The 22,226-nt window shown below is 38.5% G+C and overlaps 1 protein-coding gene across 1 annotated transcript; it reads right to left on the minus strand.

Moving 5' to 3' along the window:
• Positions 1–471: 471 nt before the first annotated feature.
• LOC105438306 lies at positions 472–19,778 on the minus strand. Its single transcript, XM_030974542.1, has 12 exons — positions 19,690–19,778; positions 18,773–18,876; positions 14,041–18,407; positions 12,116–12,311; positions 9,122–9,463; positions 6,315–6,378; positions 5,685–5,845; positions 4,981–5,229; positions 4,648–4,690; positions 3,886–4,043; positions 3,189–3,395; positions 472–2,860 (listed from the first exon to the last, which is right to left on the minus strand). Exons 2-12 carry the CDS (start codon positions 18,849–18,851, stop codon positions 612–614), a joined length of 8,115 nt encoding a protein of 2,704 aa, XP_030830402.1. The 5' UTR covers positions 18,852–18,876; positions 19,690–19,778; the 3' UTR covers positions 472–611.
• Positions 19,779–22,226: the final 2,448 nt, after the last annotated feature.

The following is a 22,226-nucleotide window of genomic DNA, read 5'->3' on the forward strand; positions in this document are numbered from 1 at the left end:
CTACAAGGGTCACCATTCATTAGGCAAGGTGAAACATAATGCAGAAGTAATAATAATCGAATGAAAATATAGCACTCACCTCGTCACGGTGACACTGCATCCGATTGAGAAAGAACAATCCTCAAAGACTGCTTGTCGGTAGAAAAAGGGTTAGATATTAACTACTGGGTAGCTTTGCTAGATGTGTAAATGGTCATCTCCCTGCAAGCGATATTAGAAGCCTCTTGCTAGAAAGTCCACTCGTGAAATCATTTTCGAAAACATCCTGACATCATATTATTTTGATCCCAGACGACACTTTTTCAAAAAGTTATTATGTTCTAGCATCCTCCTCCTTAAAGAATTCTGAACACACAGAAAGCAAATTCCAGTCCTACTTTCCTATCTGCTGATAGAAAGTCCTATGAAGATGAACAACACGAGAGTCAATCGGATTTCACTATTGCACCACTGAGAAAATTATGTGTTTGATAAGATGTACAAATCCTATCGGTTGATGTAAGAAATATTGCACTGTTTCCAACACACACCATGTATCTCATTCCATATGAAAGAGTTTACGATAAGTGCACTGAAGTACAAGGCAGAATGGTTAGGTCTTAAGGTCTAATCTATACATCTGTCGAATATGGGCTAACACCAGAACTAAAGTCATTATCATTTCTCGATATATTAAGTGTAGTATCGGATGGATCATCTCCATTGTCCACTTCTTTGTCTTTGGTATATAAACCGATTTCCTGGGGTATCCTATGTGTCTGTACGTCTTCTGTCGATACACGTTTCCCGCCGTTCTGTGATGCTTGGTCCCCATGAACTACTTTCAATGATTCTCCGATAGTATTTTCATGTTGAGAACCGAAGTCTGTATCAATACATCGATTTGATTGATTTCCACTTTGGTCTATACTGTGCTTCCTGTGCTGACCCGCAGCTAATGATTTCTCACCAATCGTACCGTTAAACAAATCAGGTGCACTTTGATCAGCTGCATGTTCCGAAGAGCCCCCTGTACCAGATATAAAATCCACATCATCGGATAGACGTGTTCTACTTAGAGGATCAGGTAGACTGTGTTCTTCTAAACTCCAATCGCTGTCTCCAAAACCGATTGGAGAGGACAGTCTGTCGCCATCAGGAAACTGTTGGAATTTATCTTCCAGGTGGATTGTTAGTGAATCGGAGGATTCTGCGTGAGATGGGCAATCATCGGAGGCTTGTCCAATGTCCAGTGGTCTAGGACGAAGGGCAATGGTCCTACCTTGAAGCCTTTCAGGAACGTCATCATCGCTTGAAGAAGAATCAGTTGAATGAGCACGATTGCGTCTCCTTATCGATAAGGTCCTCAAGAGAGGATTTCGCGATGGTCGTGTTAATCTAGGTGCATACAAACTACCGAAACTGTGTCTCCGACTTCTATCAGAGCTGCGAGGAATGTGTGTATTATCATCTATCGAGTCTAGTGACTTTGTAACAGGTAGAGGCCTCCGACGAAGCCTTGTCGTCGTTAAATCTTGGCTGAACAAACTATGCTTTAACAGATCACGAAGCGGTGTTCTTTTGACTTTATGCCCAGTGAGCAGATCCGTACCAGCCATTTCTTTCCGATTAATGCTGTTGTTATTGTTCAAATTTGTCTCTTGACCATTAACGACGGGTTCTGCTGGATTGGTTTGGGCAACGCCATCAGCTTCCAAGCCTGGATCGCGTACAGTCATTGATATATTTCCCACTAGTTCAGACATTACCTTCAGTGAATCCTCAAGACTGCACTGCCCCCAAATATTACCATCACTATGAATCCTGGATACATTTATATTCACATCAGATCCATCCAGATATTCCCCATTGCTGTCTGACATATGTAAAAGATCTACCTTCCTTAACCTTTCTTTTCTGCGATGCGAAGGTGTACTCCTTATGGAGCTCAAGCTTCCTGCATCTGATTCAGAGTCGCCGAACTTGTGAACCAGTGTGTCCAACTTTTGGCGCAACTTTTCTTCTGTTTCATTTTCATTTTCATCATAAGAAGTCAGGGTCAGCAGGTCATCGATGATGTCCAGACACGAATCAACTTTCTCAGTAAGCTCTTCGGCCTTTTCAAGATCTAAGCGAACCCTTTCTACATTCTTAGAATGCATGGGAGATTTCTTTCTTCGACTAGATGACCGCTTTTTTCTAGGGGATTTACTTCTCGTCAGACTATTAACGTCGTCTATATCAGCGAATTCGATGATGTCTTTATCTGCTGGCGACAGGGAATGGTTAAGTTTTGTTGGTGACTTGACATGATTGCGACGGGACGATCTCCGCTTAGAGCCTTTATGATGTTTAGGCTCGGTCAGACCGTTACCTTCAGAGGTAAAAGTGGCAGTTGAGACTTTGTTCTTAGTTTGCTTATTATCATCACTTGGCGGCCCTTCTGCTGATGCGTAAGTCTCCGAGCTGTTCGATTCCTTACACGTCACTCCATCATTGCTGGCAACACTTAATCTATCATCGCAGATACTCTGTTGGGATTTTCCAGGACCATACTTCGACAAAACTGAGCTTAGGATTTCATCAGTATTTTCGTCGTTTACTCCACCTGAGTTTGTTAGAGGACTGTTACTTGAATCTTCTACAGTGTCAGTTCTAACCGTCCTCATCCCATCTCCATCGAAGCTGATCCTGCTGCTATGGTTTGGGGTATCGGAGTTTAAATCACCGAAGGGAACAACTGTCTCCTCGTTACTGGTTTTGGTTGATACGACGGATGCGGGTTCTCTGGTAGACTGTCTGAACATTGCAGGCTCTGAAATTACCAACATCGGAGTGCGCTGTTTCACCTGCTGATTTTCTTCTGTCGGTCCTGAAGATTCTGGAAAATAAAATCAAACAAATGTCTTACAGATACCGTAAATATAATTTTCCTCATTTGAAATGTCAGACGTGAGGACAGTCATGATTCCAATCATTATTATTTGTGAAGTTCTGTCATCGGCCGGTAAACCTTTATTTTTAACCAATGATAGATAATGATTGTTTGTTGAGCATGAAACGTTGGTGAGTTTAGATTTGCCAAAGAGTGGCCCGGTTTGAGGTTTTTTGAAGAAGGTAGAGCTATGTCTGGAAGTTTATACAGTATTTTATCTTGAGTTTATGGAGGTTGAGAGAGGTCAAACACCAAACAAGAAGAATGTTCATACCTTGCACTTCCAAGAGGCTGACACAAAGCACCATTCCATTATCATTGGCGGCACTACACACATATGTACCCGCATCAGAAAGCGAGATGTCCCGGATGTGAAGACAATGGATGCAACCTTCAACTCTAATAGTGATGCGGTCATCACCATGGTTACATGTGATGAGGATGTCATCTTTAAACCATTTCACATCTGGGAATGGCTCACCTTAGAGAGGATAAAGGAATAAATTAGTACATAATAAATTAGAAAAAGAGATCAAAGAACAGAATATGCAAACTATCTTCCATCAACCTATCTCTGATTTACAAATTATAATGACATCCCCTGTATGTCCGTCTCTCTAAGACTATATTTTTTCTAATAATCGTAAATATCCTTGAAAAAAAGAGTATGGATGTTTTTATCAGATGTCTATTAACAACTGGCCTAAGTGAAAATAAGTTGAAAGTGGGAATATATAGTACTGTAGTAAACTAATCAATCTTCACTTGCATCTGAATTTTATCATTTAGTATATCCATGGTTTTATTAAAGGTTTCTAGATATACAACGGAAAGGTGCACATGTAACGAAATGTTTTATGATTTTGTCTACATAGGCCTGTGTCCATGATCATCCAATGAACGTGAAACAAGTCAATAGGGAAAAGACATTTCTGTCAACCTTTTATCCATGTTGATGCTCTCGAATTTACCTTCAACAGGGCAGAAGAAAGACGCCTTTGATCCTACAAGGGCTTGGACCTTCTGTCTAGGAAGTGATGCTGATGAGATGTGTACCTGGTCCTGCAGGTTTGATTCAGCGTTGACGAGGTTCTTGTTTGATGTCTCGTTTTTAGGGTCGTCAGACAACCTATTCAAAACATGAAATGACAATATTATGAAGGAAGATGCATTTCTTTTTGGCATCCCTTCGACATGAAAAAATAAATCTATATGAACAATGTTAAATATTTAATACATTAATGATTTCTCCCTGCATAACCATCAACCCATCATCCGTTCTAATTCCCCTACCACCCTACCCCTACCTCCCCCCCCCCCTCTCTCTCTCTCTCTCTCTTCTTTCTCTCTCTCTCTCTCTATAACCATCTTATCTTCGAACTTACTGTATCAACGTCTTACAACAAACTTTCCCCAAATTCTTTTTAACCGTTTACGATTTTAAAAACATAACTAAAATTGAATTATAATTCTCAAGATTGCAAACTGGCATCTCTCTCTCTCTCTCTAGGCTCTCTCTCTCTCTCGCTCTCTCTCTCTCCAACCATCTTATTTTCGAACTTACTGTATCAACGTCTTACAACAAACTTTCCCCAAATTCTTTTTAACCGTTTACGATTTTAAAAAGATAACTTAAATTGAATAATAATATCTCAAGAATGCAAACTAGCATTTTAGAAGATTTTATATTAAACTAATCAAACTTCAATTTAGGATGAGAAGTATAGACTCACCTGTCATTTTCATCTCTCGTAGATGGATCAGTCAGTCCAGGATCTTGGAACACAAATGTTATAAACACAAAGGAGGTTCAGGCAAAGCTAAGAATCATATTTGCATGTGCAATGACAATTAAATCGTTCATGTAACTAGAAAAAATAAAGGATCGAAATTAGAGGCCTAAAGTCATCTACAAGGTATCCCATTAGTTTTGTTTTCTACTCTTTATCTAGTTAACATGCACAATCAAACCAACAGTTATTAAATCATAGTAGAAGTTAGTTGCAGATATCATCAGTTGTCTTCATATGTATTATTTGTTGGTCCCATGCTGTTTTGTGACCTACCTGGTGCCTCGACATTGAGTTGGGCGGAAGTGAATGCTTGACCCTGCGAGTTGATAGCCACGCATGCGTACTCGCCCGTGTCCACCAACTTGACCTCGACGATGTCTAGAATGGACACCAGTGCGCATGCGTCATCCCCAGCATTGCCATCGTTGTCTTCGCTGTAGTCTGTGATTTTCAAACGGTCGTCTCTCTCGGGTCTTATCACTTTACCTGAAGCAAACCAACTGATGTCGGGTCGGGGTGAGCCTAAAGAATAAACGAAATTTAGATATCCTTCATATTAACTTTACAATAGGCCTATCATAAATGCGGATCATGCTGTTGAACAGATGTGTAGGTGGTTTTACTAGAAAGAATAAATTAGCCATAATAACATTTTATTTTTTCCCGACTTTGTCTCCCCTACATCATCCTACATATTTCAATAGGACACTGCCGTTATTGTATCAACATCAGACATTTTCTTTTCATGAGGTACGCTTATTCTGGACAACCAGAATTAAAAAATTGAACTGAATTTGCATTTCTATTAGCTCCCATTGCTTCCGTCTCACTGCTATTCACATCATAATTTTGTCTTCGATTATAGAGCCAAAGAAAACTAGATCAGTTATATAGAGCGATTCAGTCTAGTACTTTGTGAAAATTATGATTTATTTAGGACAAATTAATCAATGCCTGTCTCATGAGATGAGACTCACCTGTTATACAGCAAACAAAGCGAGCACGATCTCCATGGAAACAGGATGCGCTCTTTGGTCGAATCAGAAATCGAGGAGAGTGATGTTGGATAGAAGGCTCCATCTGTACCAGTTCTGTCATGTTATCTTCTTGGACGAGCGTCCTCTCTAGTTCATCTACCCTGTAACCATAGCAACAATGGCAGTGCAATATTTTGGTGAATTTACGTTTATTTGAACTGATCTAACTTTTGTGTGAAAATATATTTCAAAAAGTGATTTTGATGATTTAGAAAATATACAATATCTTTAATTCACCTTTACATTGGTTTCACTATATGCATGCATATTCCTTTCAACAAATTATCTTTTATCGATTTAGACCTACTTATGTTTATTGATTCATGTTAAAAGTGGCCATATTATATTCAAGGTTCACAAAGTATATGGAAATGATATATATCTAAATAAAGATTTTCAATACAATTAATGTCATGCAGATACATGTAGGTCAGTAGGCTTCTATCAGGAAACGTGATCTATATACATGCACGTTTGTGATATATGATTACGAAAACATATTTTTACAGCGTAATTTTTACCTAAATCCTTGATGTCTACTTGGGTAATAAAAATATTGATTACTCTTACCTGTCCGAGAAATCTGAGTAGGCCGTCTCATACTCAGTGTCATCCGATGCCTGGTCATGATAGCCTGGGGGTCAGAAGAAAAGCAATGGTCAGATAATGACATAAATTATCAAAATGACTAGCCAAACTAGAGCACACACAGTTTGTAATACATGACCGTGATAATGGTGTTTGTAGTCTGTTGTGAGAATTACTTGCCACCAAGCTAGCAGGAAGTTGAATAAAAATGTTTAGGAAGAGATAGAAAAAGGGACCGGAAGAAAGATTAAAGAAAAACAATTAAAGCTCAGTATCACGTGAGAATAGTAAAGTTCAGGGAGAAAGGTAACTTGAAGGAGAAGAAGAAAATGAATGGGAAGAAAACAATTATCAGCAAACATAGAAAGAATAAAGAATAGAGAATAAGAAGAAAAAATAATAGTTTAAAAAAACAAAGTAGAAAGACTGAACAGAACAATGATAATTAAAGCATATCGTTAGAAATAATTGCATACCACGTTCAAACTTAAAAGCAAAAACTATTCAATCCAAGAAATTAAATCCATAACATAAACATAGAAAAAGTAGGTCACGTGAACTCTTATCTAGACGCATAAAATGGAAAGCTGAGCGAAGAAGTAAGTCAATCCAGGGCACACCTCTTCCGTGTTTTCCTCTCTAATCCTCTCTTTAAATCCTCTTTCTACTTAGAGATCCGCACGTGTAATCCCAAATCCTCAAGCTGATCTCATCCAGACCGTGTTCAAACACTACTCACATCGTAAAACTTTACTTTAATTATGATTTAGTCCCAAAACCTCACAATTCAACGTACATGATATAGATTGCCTATGCTAGACGCGGTTTTTAACTCACAGAATAGGCCTTGCTATAGAAGTTGTTTTGTCATGGTACTCTTTTTTCTCGAAGCGAGAGGTTTTTTTTTCCCAGGCACCGGTCACTCAACGTGGAAAGGGAAATGAACGCATACCCATTACCCTTGATGAAAGGCTATCATTCAACTGAATTAAAGGTCGTTCTCGTTGTTATTGCTACTATCGCGCTTAAGGCATACAAGGCAGGACCAAGGTACCATTCCAGGTACCATCACTACACCTGGGTTGAAAGACGCAAATGTAGAGTAATGTCTTACCCTTACCATTGAGGGAATTCTATCATGTAAATGATTTAAAGGTTGTTCTTTTATTGCCATTGTTATATAGTGTTTTCAGTGTATTACTTCTTATTTATTACACCTGGGTTGAGAGTGGAAAATATAGTTAAATGTCTTGTCAAACTTAAGAACCTTAGTGCCGCGGTGGTGGGGAAATATGCAGGAAAACATTTTTGTATTTAGGGCTGCTCTGTAAGCTGTAAATGCAGGAAATAGCAATTATCCCTAAGCAACGACGTCGTAAATCGCCAAATCACTTTAATTAAGCTCACAGACATTGCAACGTTTCCTTTAATCTCTCAATTTAAATGTCAATTAGTCTTCTGATTAACGATCGTTTAAAGAATCTTGTCTCATAATTGTTATTTGATATGTATCAACCAAAAAGAGGATTCGTATACAAGTACGAAGGACACCATTCGAATCGTTTTAAAGTACATTCCAAAGGTTGTGTATTTTGTGTAATTTGTGATACCAATGATGGGGTTGAACATATCCTTTTCCCCATATATAGAAATCTAATCTCATTTACAGAAAGTATCTTTTTAATTAAACAGCTTGTACATTTCAACAAGAAATATTGCCGATGCGTTCCAAATTGATAATTTTCATGATGTGGCCTCGTAAAAATACAGCATAGAAACGGATACCGGATCATTCGGATAAGTCAATTAGTTGACACGGATCGCATTTTGACAGTTTGTTAATTTGTCTATTGCGCTGGGTTTATTAGCGAGGTTTAGAGAAGTTGGTAATGCCTATGCTCTTACAGGAAGAAGCCTTTAATGACATAATACTTTTGCTTAGACAGGACCCACTTTAGAATGAGTCATATCTGCAGAGATAGATCGATAGAATGTCGGTAAGATGTCCTATATTTGGCCTTTGTTGGGGATATCTAGAGGGCAGATTTGGGTAGGCTGTGGAGTGGGCAATTTCAAGTATCTTTAAAATCTGTAAAAAGTGTCTGCAGTACTCTGCGTGAACTTTGAATCTATGCTTACATTTGTATTTATTTTTGGTTAAAGGAACCTTTCATTTTCCCCATTAAATTATGATGATCCGCTCCCTTCCTCCCTGTTGTATACAATTTAAGGCCTATTCCTTCTTCTTCCTTTTCTTCTTTCAGTCCATTGTTCTTAGTTTGTTACTTTCCCCTCTTTTTAAAAATTGTACTACGACTTTGTTTCTTCTTCCCCGTATTTCCTCAGTCTCTAGCCAACCATGTTCACCACTACTGCCCCTTCCCACTTCCCCTACTTCCTAAATCCTAGCAAGGTAGGAAACTCAGACGTCTTAATTTCTTAACGTCGTCTTCCCTTGGGTCATGACGAATTAACAAATATAATTCGAAGTCACGGGAGAGTTGAAAACCGGAAGATTGCCCTCCTCTTAATGTTTGCTTGGCATAAATCCGTCAGTGTAACTCAGACAATATCGATACGAAATGATTGATACAAATTGGTAAATATTAATCTAATAGGTGAAGAAAAATATATTAAATTAAGCTCCATACACATGTACCTCATGAATGAATAAATGCATTTTATACCAATGAAAATGTACTAGAACAGCTTCGAAAAACGAGGGATTTTCCGACCTTTACAGTAAACCCTATAAATTTATCAAATTGCAATTGGAATGGATATCTCACCATGAAGCGATTTTCCATTGATACCAGTCGTCGAGGTTGATTTCAAACGAGTACTATCGACCTCATCTTCTCGATCACGGGTTCGTCGACTGAGCGGAGCGGTGGTCAATGACGTCAGAGAATATGAGACAGGGTTGTTGCTTATTTTCACATGTCCATTACTTTCTTTCGTCGTCATTGAAGTCATCATCAGCCTCTCGATGTCAACTTCATCATGCATTTGCAGCAACGAAGCGGTGGGTGATGAAGGGGGTATTTGAGAATGCTCGACATCAGCATAGTGTACGGAACTGACAGGTCTACTTCCATTTTTGTCAAGATTGAACTTATCACCTTTCGCACCTGTGTAGTGAATATATTAAACAGAATTCTTTCATGAATTAGTTCAAAATCACATGAGTTTTTATAAAAAAAATTATCTGTATTAATTTGCTGATGGCAATATAATGTTTAAATGATTAATGTAAACATAAAAAGAATCTTTAAAACACGAGGAAGCTTTCCATGACGAGTGTGAACAACTGGGTATCAGAGGGAGGTACACTGGTGAATTATTTTGAAGAGTTTGCAATAGTTATTTCATTCGCTGCCAACATGGCCTTTATGATATCATAATATTCATCATGATGACATGTAAATAATAAATGAATGGTCTGAATGAAATAAAGCTGAGGGCAGATCACTTTTCTAGTTGGTCTGTAATTATTTTGGTATGACTTCATTGCATGGAAATGCATAATGTTCCACAGTTATCATCAGGATCCATCGCGGTACCCAAGTCCAATGAATAGCACAATTCAGACGGAAATTCATTCTGAAATGACCTCACTTACCTGCTGTACAACATGCCGATCCCATGATCCACCACCAGCCCACTAAATCAAACGTGACGTGAACTCAGCACAATTTAGTGATACAAATATACACACGTCCGAGAAGCCTTCCTCAAATTAGACCAATTTCCCCGACATATCAGGTTAACCGCAAAAGTACGTATTCAATCACATAATCGGATAACGTAGATTTGATGGCTGGAACACGCAGACAAGATATCAGTGCAAGGTGCATACGTAACAATAAATGCTCGGAAAGCAACGCAAATCCTATTTTCAGTCTACCATTATAATTTTGTCTAATAATTGTAGCGCTGTGGTTAACTCTGATTTGACACCTGTCTTTCTCTAGCAGGTCACAACTCAACACATTTCGAGTGAGAACCCCGCAGCTGACGCTATAACGTGTCCCGATTCTCATCATACACAACAAATAATGATTTCAATTATGTTGTGATATAATTCTTTATTCATAATATCTGTATTGCTTCGCTCTTCTACATCATGGGACAAGGTCTATGTCGTGTTTTGAAGCCTCATATCAGGCTCAGGAAATTACTTGAAATTAGGGTCAACCAAGAGGCCAGGCTATCTAGTTGTTACTATGGCAACGGAAGATGTAGGGTCTTAGAAAGTCTAGAACAAAGGATTTAGAGAGATTATATGAACCAAGTCATGGTCAATAAATCGTTATCTTGAAGGAAATAAGCCACGTTCCGTTAAGACTTAATGAGGATATATGGTTAAGGGCAGACGACAGTAACAAACCACAATGCAATGTGATTACTCAAAGTGCACATCTTCATAAACTTACAAATGATTCTGTATGGCGCAATTTGATATAACTCGATGTGTACATGTATTTTTCAGGTGTATTGAAAATTCTCTGCTCCCTGTGATACGGCACTTAAGGCCATGTAAAAAATATACATGTTTAGCGTCCCCGCCCGCTTCTTTTTGGGGGGCCGCCTCCTATTTTTTTTTTTTTTTTTTTTTTGAATTTTTTTGTTGATTTTTTTTTTTTTAAATTAAAGAAAAAAACCATGAAAAAAACACTGCTAAAATGGATAAATTTCTGATTAAAAAAAAAAAAAAAAAAAAATGTTGGAGGCCATCTTGAAAAATAGCCCGACTGTCAGGGAAAATGTACCGAGCGGCCATTTTGAGCGGCCATTTTTAAAAGGAAAAAAAAGGGCCTCCTCCTTCCTATTTTTGGAAAAAACAGGACGCTAAACATCTTTCTTTTTTTTTATTTGGCCTAATGCCCAGCTGCCGAAAACAAATAACTGTTTTCATATTACAAGTAACTTTACGGTCGTATTGAGACTTATTATATATTTTCTTTTTATCTATAAAAAAGAGGATAATTTCGCATTACTATCAGGAAGTGGGATTTCAAATATTACTGTAGTCTCTAATTATGCAGTGATCCGTTACTCAATTTTAGGTTGATTCTTCCCATGCACTCTCACTGTCGTTTCTGCCTAGGAATCTTAGAATCTAGTATCTTGATGTGTGACGGGGGAATGACCTAGGCTGTGGTTTGACCAGATGTTGTGTTACCACGGAATGACCGTTACTCATATCCATTAAAAGAGGTAAACAATATAACCATCGTGGTAAACAGGCTAGAGCTTCAGAACTCTTGATATATCCCGTGTAACATCATCAAAATTAAAAGTATTTAAGACCTGTTCTCGAAGCTATTACATGGCATTTATCTCTAAATGATCTTCTATTGACCAGCTATTAACAATAAGGTTTTTTTTGCGATGGAGCTATTTCATCCATGTCGTTTCAACCACAGCATCTAATAATATTATTTTGTATTCAGAAAAGGTGACACAATTCAAATAAAATTGATCGCCTTGTTTATAGCCATTTGAAAAGTGAGACCATTACAGTAACCTGTGACGTAGTCCGAACAGAGTTCTATGTTGTTGTAGTTGTTTTGGGATTTTATCGGCGTTTCTTTCTTTTTTAGAATATTAACACCTTTCCCTTTTTTTTTCTTTCTTTTTCGTTTACCATTTTTTTTCCTTTTCCTCATTTAATAGCTCAATCTCAGATCCACTGGTCCACGAAATAGGCCTACTATATAAAAGGAAGATAAGGATTTGTTAAAAGTCTATGCGATCCTGTTAATACAATCTTGGCATACCTTCAGCCAAAGACGACTGATCGGGACCAGAATGTGCTGAATTATTGACGTCATCAGCGGCTGTGCTTTCATTGCCATCATCGCAAGGTATGCTAGGAGTCGTAGGCTTGTCTGATGTCACTGAGTCGGTTTTTGAGGAGACACGTTCATCAACGCTCGGCAGAGCGGGGCTTTCCTTTATCCTCTGTGATTCCGTCTACAAGAAGGGGAAAAAGCGTGACATCGATCCAAGTATATAATCAATGTGGGTGTGTGAAAGTCGAAGACAAAGATACGTTCATAAATAATACATGTATCATTTCTGCCTCTGATGATGCAACGTACACAGAGTCAGACGCTCCTACTTCTATAGTAAGGGCGGAATCATATCCATAATCGCTAAATGGGGGGGGGGGGGGGGGGATCCCCTTGACCCTCGGGAGACAGAATGTTCCTAGGTAGCCCCATGTGACGTAGACATACTTCAAACTTAAGGACCATCCAAGTGCGTACTATTCAGGGGTCTAGTTGACAACAAAAAATTACTTTAAATTATTATTATTTTGTGACAATGTCTCATAAATACTCACTTTTCCCTATATTTTGTAAACTTTATGATGTATATAATATATTGTATGATTATCTTTATAATGTATGTTATTTTGTCTTCATATGTATGCGATACTGTATCTTATTGTATCTAAATGTTTTTTTACGATGAATGAAACAAATTCGCCTATTTATCTATCTGTATTCATATGATAAGTGATATGTCACCGTTATGAATATCAACACTGGTATTAGAACCTTAGTACGAGTCACTTTGAATATAAGTGCAGTAGTTACACAACGCTGGGGATGGGGATGGAAGTGAGTATCTTTGGCCCCGGTAACATACACCAGCACTTTGGATAACTTTGACTATACTCCGTGCAAGTAAATCTTTGTCAAACATGTCACAATGATGTCATCAATAATCTTAAAATAGCATTAAACATATGATTACTGATGGCATTAACTAGGATATTGAATTTCGAAATTAAAAAAAAGTCCCAGCACCTTACCGTGCTTACGATTTACTGCATACAGCCTGATGTACTCGTGGTAAAAAGAAAATGCTGGAAAACATTTTAATTTTTAATTTCGACTGAAAAGTTGCCCTTTTCTATATCCTTTTGAAAAAAAACAGTTTTATTAGATTGTCATTATTTTTGTTAAAGAAAAGTTGGAATGCCGATTTGGTGATCAAATGGCAGGGCACATGCAGCATGCCTCCATAATAGAATGAATACAAATACTCGATAGAATTAAAACAAACGACTCAGCATTGACAACCATGAACAAAGGGTCTACTGCTTGAAATATATGAACATACACTGTACAACATATATCTGGGCGTTAATTGAAGCTTCTCAAACAGGGGTGCTTTTATAACAGTTATATTCTAATCAACGATTCGGTGACGATAATAGTTTTACGAAAGGATTTTTTGAACGATTGCCATATAGCCATGTAAAACCATGTAAAGCAAATTTAGCTCCTTTGCAATATTGCTGTGTGCGGGTGGTCGATGAAAACTTTTTGAAAGGAAGGACAATCGTATTCTAATTTTGATGATGATATACTACCACGACACCTATTCTCCATATTGGTAATATCACATTATTTAAATCACATTTACAGATTATCAATCATTTATAATTATCTACATCATGTACTTGCATGACACATTTCTGGTGAGTAAGCCTACCATGATGGTTAATATTAGATGCAAAGGGTTGACTGACGTCACATGCAAGTGGAGATGATAAACATCATATTAAAAAATGTACTGCTTTATACCCACACACATGAATTATGAGCAGCTGATATGGTGTAATATGCATATCAAATATATAACATTGCCTCATAAAAATTGATAATTCCATATCTAGATTGCAACCTACCTTATCACCTGATGTTCCTGTGAGATCTCCTATTTCGCTATCTTTAACGACTCCGCCACTAGTCTTTCCAAGTTCTCCTACACTACATCCATTAGAAGTCCGCATTATCCCCTCATCGTCGTCAGTGTTGCCATGGCAATCAGTTGATATCATCGATGGCTTGGTATCATTTCTCCCCTTTTCACCGCGATCTAAAAACGAGGTCGATATCATCGGCTTTGTTTGATGCTTTGAACCTAATGAAATAGCAGCATTCGACTTCAACCTGACGAGAGATTTCTTAGACTCACCCTTACCAGCAGTCTCACCCGTCTTCGTTGGATTTCTCTTTCTTTTGAATATGTTCTGAATTTTCTTTGTCACTTCTTTAACTTTGGTATCATTCAAGTCTATGTCGATCTCATCCGCCTTTTTTGATGATGTCGAGACGAGATTGCCCGTGTTTGTATTTGAGCTTTGTGGACGTGTTCCTGTTCTGTCATTGTTGGTACATTGCAATGCTTTATCACCCTCCTTGCATTTCAGTGTTGAGGTTAATGCTCCTTGTCTTTCAGATATTTCATTAAGTGATTCCCTTGTATCGTTCACATTAGTATCTAGATCATTGAGGTTCCTCTGAGCCTCTATTGATTCCACCTTTGCTAATTTATTTCCTATTAAGCTCCCATTCTCATTCTTCGAGGTAACACTAGCGCTTTTCTTTCCACGTATTGCTTCCTTAGAGGAGGTAGTATGTGACTTAGCTTTGCTAGAAGTCCTCTTTTTCCAAAAGGCACTTTGAAGTTTGAACGCTGTCTTCTGAACATCGGGGTCTGATAAATCAATATCTACCTTCTCAATTGTCTTAGACGTCTCGCTTACCTGCTCTTTGACCAGTGGTTCATCTAAAAGGTTAGCAGAAGATTGTGGTTCTGTTGATATTTCGTTTCCAGCATCCTGCTCCTTAAGTTCTAGATTCATCTCTTTTGTTGATTCATTGTCTTGTAGTTTCCCATCATTTGGAGATATTTCATCAAACGACACACCTCGAAGTTTCTCGGTTACCGCCTTTACTTCGGCATCCAGGAGATCGATGTCGATGTCATCACCTAGACTGGCCTCGCTAATCGATGAAGCTCGTCTAATCATTTGGCTCTTGTCAAAAGATGAACGGAAATTGGCGTTCGCATCTGCATGAATGATGTTTCCACCATCCGGTGAGGGTGGTTTAGAATCACTTTCTAGCTGGTTTGACAACTTGTCATTGACAATCATCACACCTTTGTATGTTTGATAGCTGACTGGAGCAGGTGTAATTTCATCAGGAACGTCACTTGATTCTATTCCATTCGCTGTCGACGTATTTTCAGTTCGGTCCACAAGTTGCTGTTCATTTGACAAGGTGTGTTTATCAAGATCATCATCAGCAATTACTACATTTACGGTGGTGTCAGTGTTTAATATCAAAGGAGAATCCGTTATCTCAAAGTCCGATGCCTTCGGGTTTTCTTTGATAATAGGGGTATCTGGAAATGATCCCGCATTTCCAGAAGAGGCTTTGTTGGCTTGTACTTTCTTACACGCCTTCTCTTCTACTGACCCCTTGCTCCTCTTGCTGTGCAACTTCTTGCGACGAAAGACTTGCTGAATCATCTTAGATGCATCCTGGACCTTGGGATCTTTGAGATCAATGTCAGGCTCCTGCAGAGCGTCAGGTACGGACTCTCGCTGAACATTTTGTGAGGTATTCGGTGATTGTTGGTCACTGTCCATGATACATTTCAGCTTCTTATCGACATCTTCGCCTTCGGCTGTTTCGGAGAGTGCACTATTCGGCTTCACCATCTCACAAACCTTACTTGAAGATGAAAGCACATGAGGAGAAAACTTGGTAACTGATACTTCTTCGACACTTGCTTCTTCTGACAAAACCATACTATGGTTTGCGCTTTCACAAAGCTCTATTTCCTGGTCATTTTCATAAACGGATTGATTCGTCAAGTTACTCTCTGTTAATGTTTGCTCTCGCATTTCAGTTAATGAGACAGGAAAGGGCTGATATTGGGATACAGATTTTTGTCGGGATAACTTCTTGCATATCCTCTCCTTTGTCATGTCTTTGTTCTTGAACGAAGTGGGCAATGAATCCTCACCACTAAGATTGCATTCTGAGCGAGAGTGCATGAAATCGGATGGAAGCGAATGATGCTTGTTCATCTGAACTTCACCATTCTCCATTGAAACATCACCCGGGAACGGATGACGTTTTTCTAAAGACGCTGAACTACCAAGTTCTGAACATCTATACGAGATTGAATCTGATTCAGTTCTTATTCTCTGCACTGATCTAAACTTTCTCGATCCATGTAGTTCCTTTCTCTTGCGAAAGGCCAATTGCATTCTCTTCGTTGCTTCTAATACCTCAGGGTCAGACAAATTAATATCAATAGGTTCCGCAATTGATTCTTCAATTCTTGCCTTCTTGTTCTTTTCAGTTCTCGAACTCTCGTTGTCACATTTATCTGCACCTTGTTTGTTGCTCTGGGTATATGAGTGTGCTTGACTACCCTTGTCACTGTCTTCATATCCATTTCTTTCTCCGTTCACGCGTTTCTTAACTATTGTTATGTTTTCATAGCGTATGAATTTGAGCTGTTCGTGGGTCATTGGCCTTGCAGGGATAGAGGGTGCTTCATTCTCTGACCGAGATTCGGTACAACTGTTACAATTTGGTGTACCAGATTGATGATTACAGTCTTCTGGAACTGGCATACTGTAACATGTTTCTTCTGAAGATGAAATTAATCTTTTAAGACCTTCAAGGATCTGCCTTCTATTTGAAGATAATTGTTCTGGAGAAGGAGCTTCTGTTTCCAGTGGGGTTTCTATTTTCTCATCTTCTCTATTTTTACTAAAATCTGCCGTGTGATTAGTCGTTTCTTCTTGAGTCTGTGTTGTGTCTTGTTGAATTACTTCTTGGCCATGTTCGTTGGGAGAATGCATACGATGTGTAGAGTCTGATTCATCCATTGAGCTATGATTCACATCAGTGTCATGACATCCACTATCACCACTTGAATTACCAGGCTGTCTTAACCGCCCTCGGATCTTCATTCTCATATTCGCTATAAGTTCACTCTTATCTTCAGACCTCATGGCCTGGTCAAAGGCATCACTTCTAGAAGGGTATGGATAGTCCCAGTATTCCGTCCGCATTGCATGGGTGTCCATCATGTCCTGGGCATAGTCACTTTGCTCATGCAGTCCTGGTACCTGCTCTTCAAGCCGTAATGCAGTCAATTCGTTCTTCTGACGTTGCTCGTCATCTAGTTCCTCCTGTTCGACACTTGTCAGGAGACGATGGAATGTTGGCAAGTTCTTAAAGTATTCCTTTCCTTCCACATATCCACTGAAATCCTCTTCATAGTGTGGTTCAAATCCAAACGACCCATCACTACCCTGCGAGAGTCGTTTATTCTCCACACCTTCCTCTGTGTTCTGAGGAACTGTCCTTCCATCTCCAAAAGCACCAGAAATGTCTTTCTTACTCGCCTCCTCAGAACAAGCATTTTGTGCTGTTTCATCGGAACGACTATCTATCTCACCATCTACCTCATCTTCAAAAATTGTTTCATAGGCAGGAGAGTTACATTTTTCTACAGATGCTGTTATTGAATCGAGAACCCACAAGGGATTGATCTCGGATGTTGATTCGACGGAATCTGTACTGGTTTCCAACTGTTCACAAGGTTCTTTCGAGGCAACATCGTTTGGCAAAGTGTGTTGCCCCTTCTCTTCTTCTATGAACTTTTTGAGTTCGTTGATGGGATTCCAGTTCTTACTAGAAGAATCTTCTCTACAATCTCCCATCAGCTTTTCTGTTTCCAAACAATTATCAATGGTAGATGGATCATTTACATGATCGTTATTAATTTCAAATTGCACTCGACGCTGTCGTTGCAAAGGTGAGCAATGTCGTGTGGTATCCTTGTCAAGTGCTCTCTGTTTCCTAAGTGCCTTTTCCTCTGACCCGCAGCCATTACCATTGAAGTTTGACCGATTCGATTTACCAGCCTCCGGTTCACGTGATCTGCAGTTCACTCCACCATTTAGCTTTTCGGTGTGATCAGAAACACACTGATTACACTCTTCTCCATTTGCTTTTAAAGCACCTCTTGTAAATTTCGAACCCTGTGACTCAATCGTAGAGGCATTTGGGAAGTGTTCCACAGAGTTGAGAAACTTGGTGTCAAGAGCACTAGGTGACGCAGATGAAAGGACAACAAAAGCCTCCGATCGATAACGGAATGGTTTCAAGAAAGGCAACTTCAGGGAAACACTGGCGTCGTGCTTGACTTGTACTGCAGAGATGCTGTCTGCAGGGAGGTCTGTCAAAGAAATAGCATAAAGCCACAATTAGAAACGTCTACTGACCACAGAGCATTAATGATTCAACTTTATGGATTCCCGCCAAACTTGGGTCATGAATTTATCTTGCAGAGCCAATGAAGTGATTAGATTTGGGGGTCACGATGATAACCGTGCCCCAAATTACTACTACTGGGTCTTAGCACATAAATTGAGTCATCCGTTGTTATGGTCGTTTAATGATTTCGTTTTTTAAGAAGACTTTACATAGGTCCATACCGTTATTTCCACACTCCAAGTAAGTAAGGAATGATGTTGGTTGAAAGTATTACAAGAAGAATAGGTACAAAAAGTTAAAAGGCTGATAAATTTCAAGGTATGTTACCTTTCCGTCGACGATTCAACGATACTTCGATGGTAAGAGGTGATGTATTGGGCGGCAACCCCCGTTGATTGGGCTCCATGGTCACGATTCCCTTCTAGAGATTCCTGTTTGATTTAATCAAATAATGTGTTACTTGAAAAGCCTCAACCTCTTTAAGGTACTGTATGTCTAGAAGTTGATATCATTATTGATATTATACAAAGGCCAAAGGGAGAAAAAGAAGTTTGATTTTCAGAAATGATGATATACACATCGTTGTATTACATACATTTCCCTTCGTATAAAGGTTTCATTACATTTCATTACATTAATTCCCCTCACTCTCTCCGTTGTTTCTTTATTCAATACTCCCCAGCATGTGTTTACTTTCATTTCTTTCCTTTTACAAACCCAAAATAAATACATTATTTTATATAACAAGCATGGCTTAGCATTTAATATGCAATACATGTCAATATGGAATACCATTTACGGAATAATCTTAATTTAAGCAAACATTTCTTGCTCAGTTTAAGTTTGAAATGTTATGATCCGTTCATATAATCAACGCTTCGTATTAAATCTCGATCACTATAGCCAGTGTTGGGACATAAACATTTGGCATGCCTCTTCCTTTTTATAGCAACAGAATTTCACCGGGTGTCTTGATATGAGATGATAATTTTCCTCATTGAACATCATCTTCATTGCTTTGTAATGAAACACATTTAATTTTGTTTTGCATAATCAAGAAAAAGTAATCAATATCGGTTTTAATAAAACTGTTAAACCCTCTAACTACAGAAAATATATATTTATTTATCGACCAACTATATTTGTTCATTGAATGACTACATTATCGTATATTCCCTTCTTTCAGAGCTGATTTCCATTTCTCAGGTATGAAATTATAGCTGAGCGATAAATGCTGTCCTTACCTTCAGCGATATAGTCACGAGATGATAGACGTTGCATCCAGATCTTCCCTTGCTTTAAGCGGTAGAAGCATCATCGGAGTGTGGCTTCTTCTCTCCTGTCATATAAACAGACAAAAGAAAGAGAACGTTTAATACCATGTCAGTCGTTTTTCTTTCACAAAAGCGTGTTGACCATTTACCTATTACCAATATACCATTAAAATACTGATATTAGCTCTCCAACCATGACGTCAAGAAAGATCGAAGCGAACCTATATTTAGCACCGTAGAAATCGCGATATTCATATTTTGCATCAACAGATCACAATCTTTGCACCTAATTTTGACTCTCTTTTCCTGTTGTCCAGTGTTGATGTAAGGTAAAACTAATCCAGGTCATACACCCCCAAATCGCACAAATACCGAAAGAGGCATGTACAAAAAAACAACAAAACAACAACAACAAAAATTAATCGCAGTAGTAATCACCATATTCTGAATCATCATCACAATCTCCAACTTGGATTCTAGTTCTTTTCTCGTTCATGTAGAAATGTTCACAGCACACGAGTTCTATTAAAAGAGCACAGCTATTTAAATAGTCCAGAACCTAAAACTCAACCATTTTCACATGATCACCTATAATGTATATGCCTCGTACAGCTGTGTAGAACAGAAACAAGTAAACCTCGATTTCAGCGAAAGGAGGGAGCGTTGTACCGCTTCTCGTTTCCCACGTCACCATCAGATACTATAAGATCCAATACTTTTTTTGCAAACAGGAGACCAAGTGCTTCCATCTAGCTAGGGGGCGCCAAGAGAATGTGATGCATTGCTGTCAATCACTAAGAACACATCACCATCATCAGCGCATCACTTAAATCGGCACGGATTTTCATCTCTTGTAAATGTCTTCTATCAAAGAAATAAGGCGAGGTAGGGTTGGTACAATCCGGTGGATTTGAAGGGAACGTGACACGTGACATGGGAGGTTCACTTAAGATGCTCTCTGGATTATGGGCGAAGCAAGGGCCGGCCAGCCTAAGAGGCAATTTCGTGAAATATATTCATATGTAATCACCCCGTAATTATCTGACTGCTACACGGTGCACACCCAATCACTCTGTCCTCGCCTTAGGTCTCCACAGACAGACGTCTTGCTACCTGTCTTTTAACATTATACTAACTTTCGTTCCATTCTTTCCACTCTATTTATGTCTCCAATGTAAAAAATAGAATGCACATTCAGTTCTCTCGATTTATTATGGAAACAATGTCTTGGTCTCTCACCTTCAGAATGAGACCATACAATATCACCATGACTTACTTCTGTCTTTACCCGCTCTGATTATGCTAAACATTACACAGTCTATGCTTTAACGTATTACATACACTATGGGAATAAGTATCAAATTATGAGGCAACTCCCTTTCTCTACGCGTCTAGAAACCATATCTATTTAAACAGTTATTAGTGTACACTAACCAAGCACATTCTTATAACATTTGTTTAGAGTGTATGTATTTGAAAACAAACAGATGAGAGCTAAATATCAAAATCAAACAAGGGCGTAGTCTCCGTCTCCTCTTTCGCGACATTGCTCTTTATTAGAAGAAAAACAAACACCCACAATATTTGAATATTTATGTCCTCATCATCTTAATCCCCATTCCATTCCTAATGCATCGCAACACAGGTTGCATCCGATAAATAAGAGTGGGATAGTGACACAGTTTTTTCTCGATCTCGTTCTCCATTAAGGCAAACCCTCGGAGCTGGTTTGATTTTCATTTCCTTTCACGCCCTGAAACATGTTTTCATCGTCTTAACATGTGTTTGGAGCTACTCCCAGCTTCAGACTTAGTGTCTCAGTCGTTACTTCTAAAATAAACCTGCCTGGCGGACGATGAAAATACATTTCAACAATCATCAGTAAGCGACTTTTACAAAATACACCTGCTTTTGCTGTATATTACCTCCGTTTCTACCCCTTTACAAATATCTCCTCAATGTTTTCTACATTAGCAAAGATGTTTATTTAGAACAGAATGTTGTGATTAGTACAGTTTCATTACCGTTATTGGTATTCCAATCTGTATTTTTGTTTTGTTCATGTGTTGTACGGTTTCATTTATTTTTCGGTTCTTCATTACAAATTAATGTTATATTGAACTCTGTAACATATCAAGGTTAAAAGATAACAATATTCATATCTGATATAATTCTCAATCTACAAGGTGGAACTTGGAGGATTTGTTTCTCGTTTGTTTCTACATGCACCGACGTGAAGGTTTATCAATGTCTCACATAAGCGTCCCAAATATTGTTTCTGGCTAGTTTTATACATGCACATGAAGGCACACAAAAAGGAAAGAAATAGAAAAAACATGTTTTTCAAAACAATCTGACATTAGATATCAAATGTCCAAGGTCTAAAAGTTCGCTAAAGACTACATAATTAAATTAATGGGAACGAGCCTTTCCAGTTCGCCCCGTTTAGATATGTATGAAAGATTAAAATTATAAACGTCATGATTTCATTAATTAAATCGGCTGCA

Source organism: Strongylocentrotus purpuratus, unplaced genomic scaffold (assembly GCF_000002235.5).
Source record: "Strongylocentrotus purpuratus isolate Spur 01 unplaced genomic scaffold, Spur_5.0 spur5_scaffold_7, whole genome shotgun sequence".
NCBI lineage: Eukaryota > Metazoa > Echinodermata > Echinoidea > Camarodonta > Strongylocentrotidae > Strongylocentrotus > Strongylocentrotus purpuratus.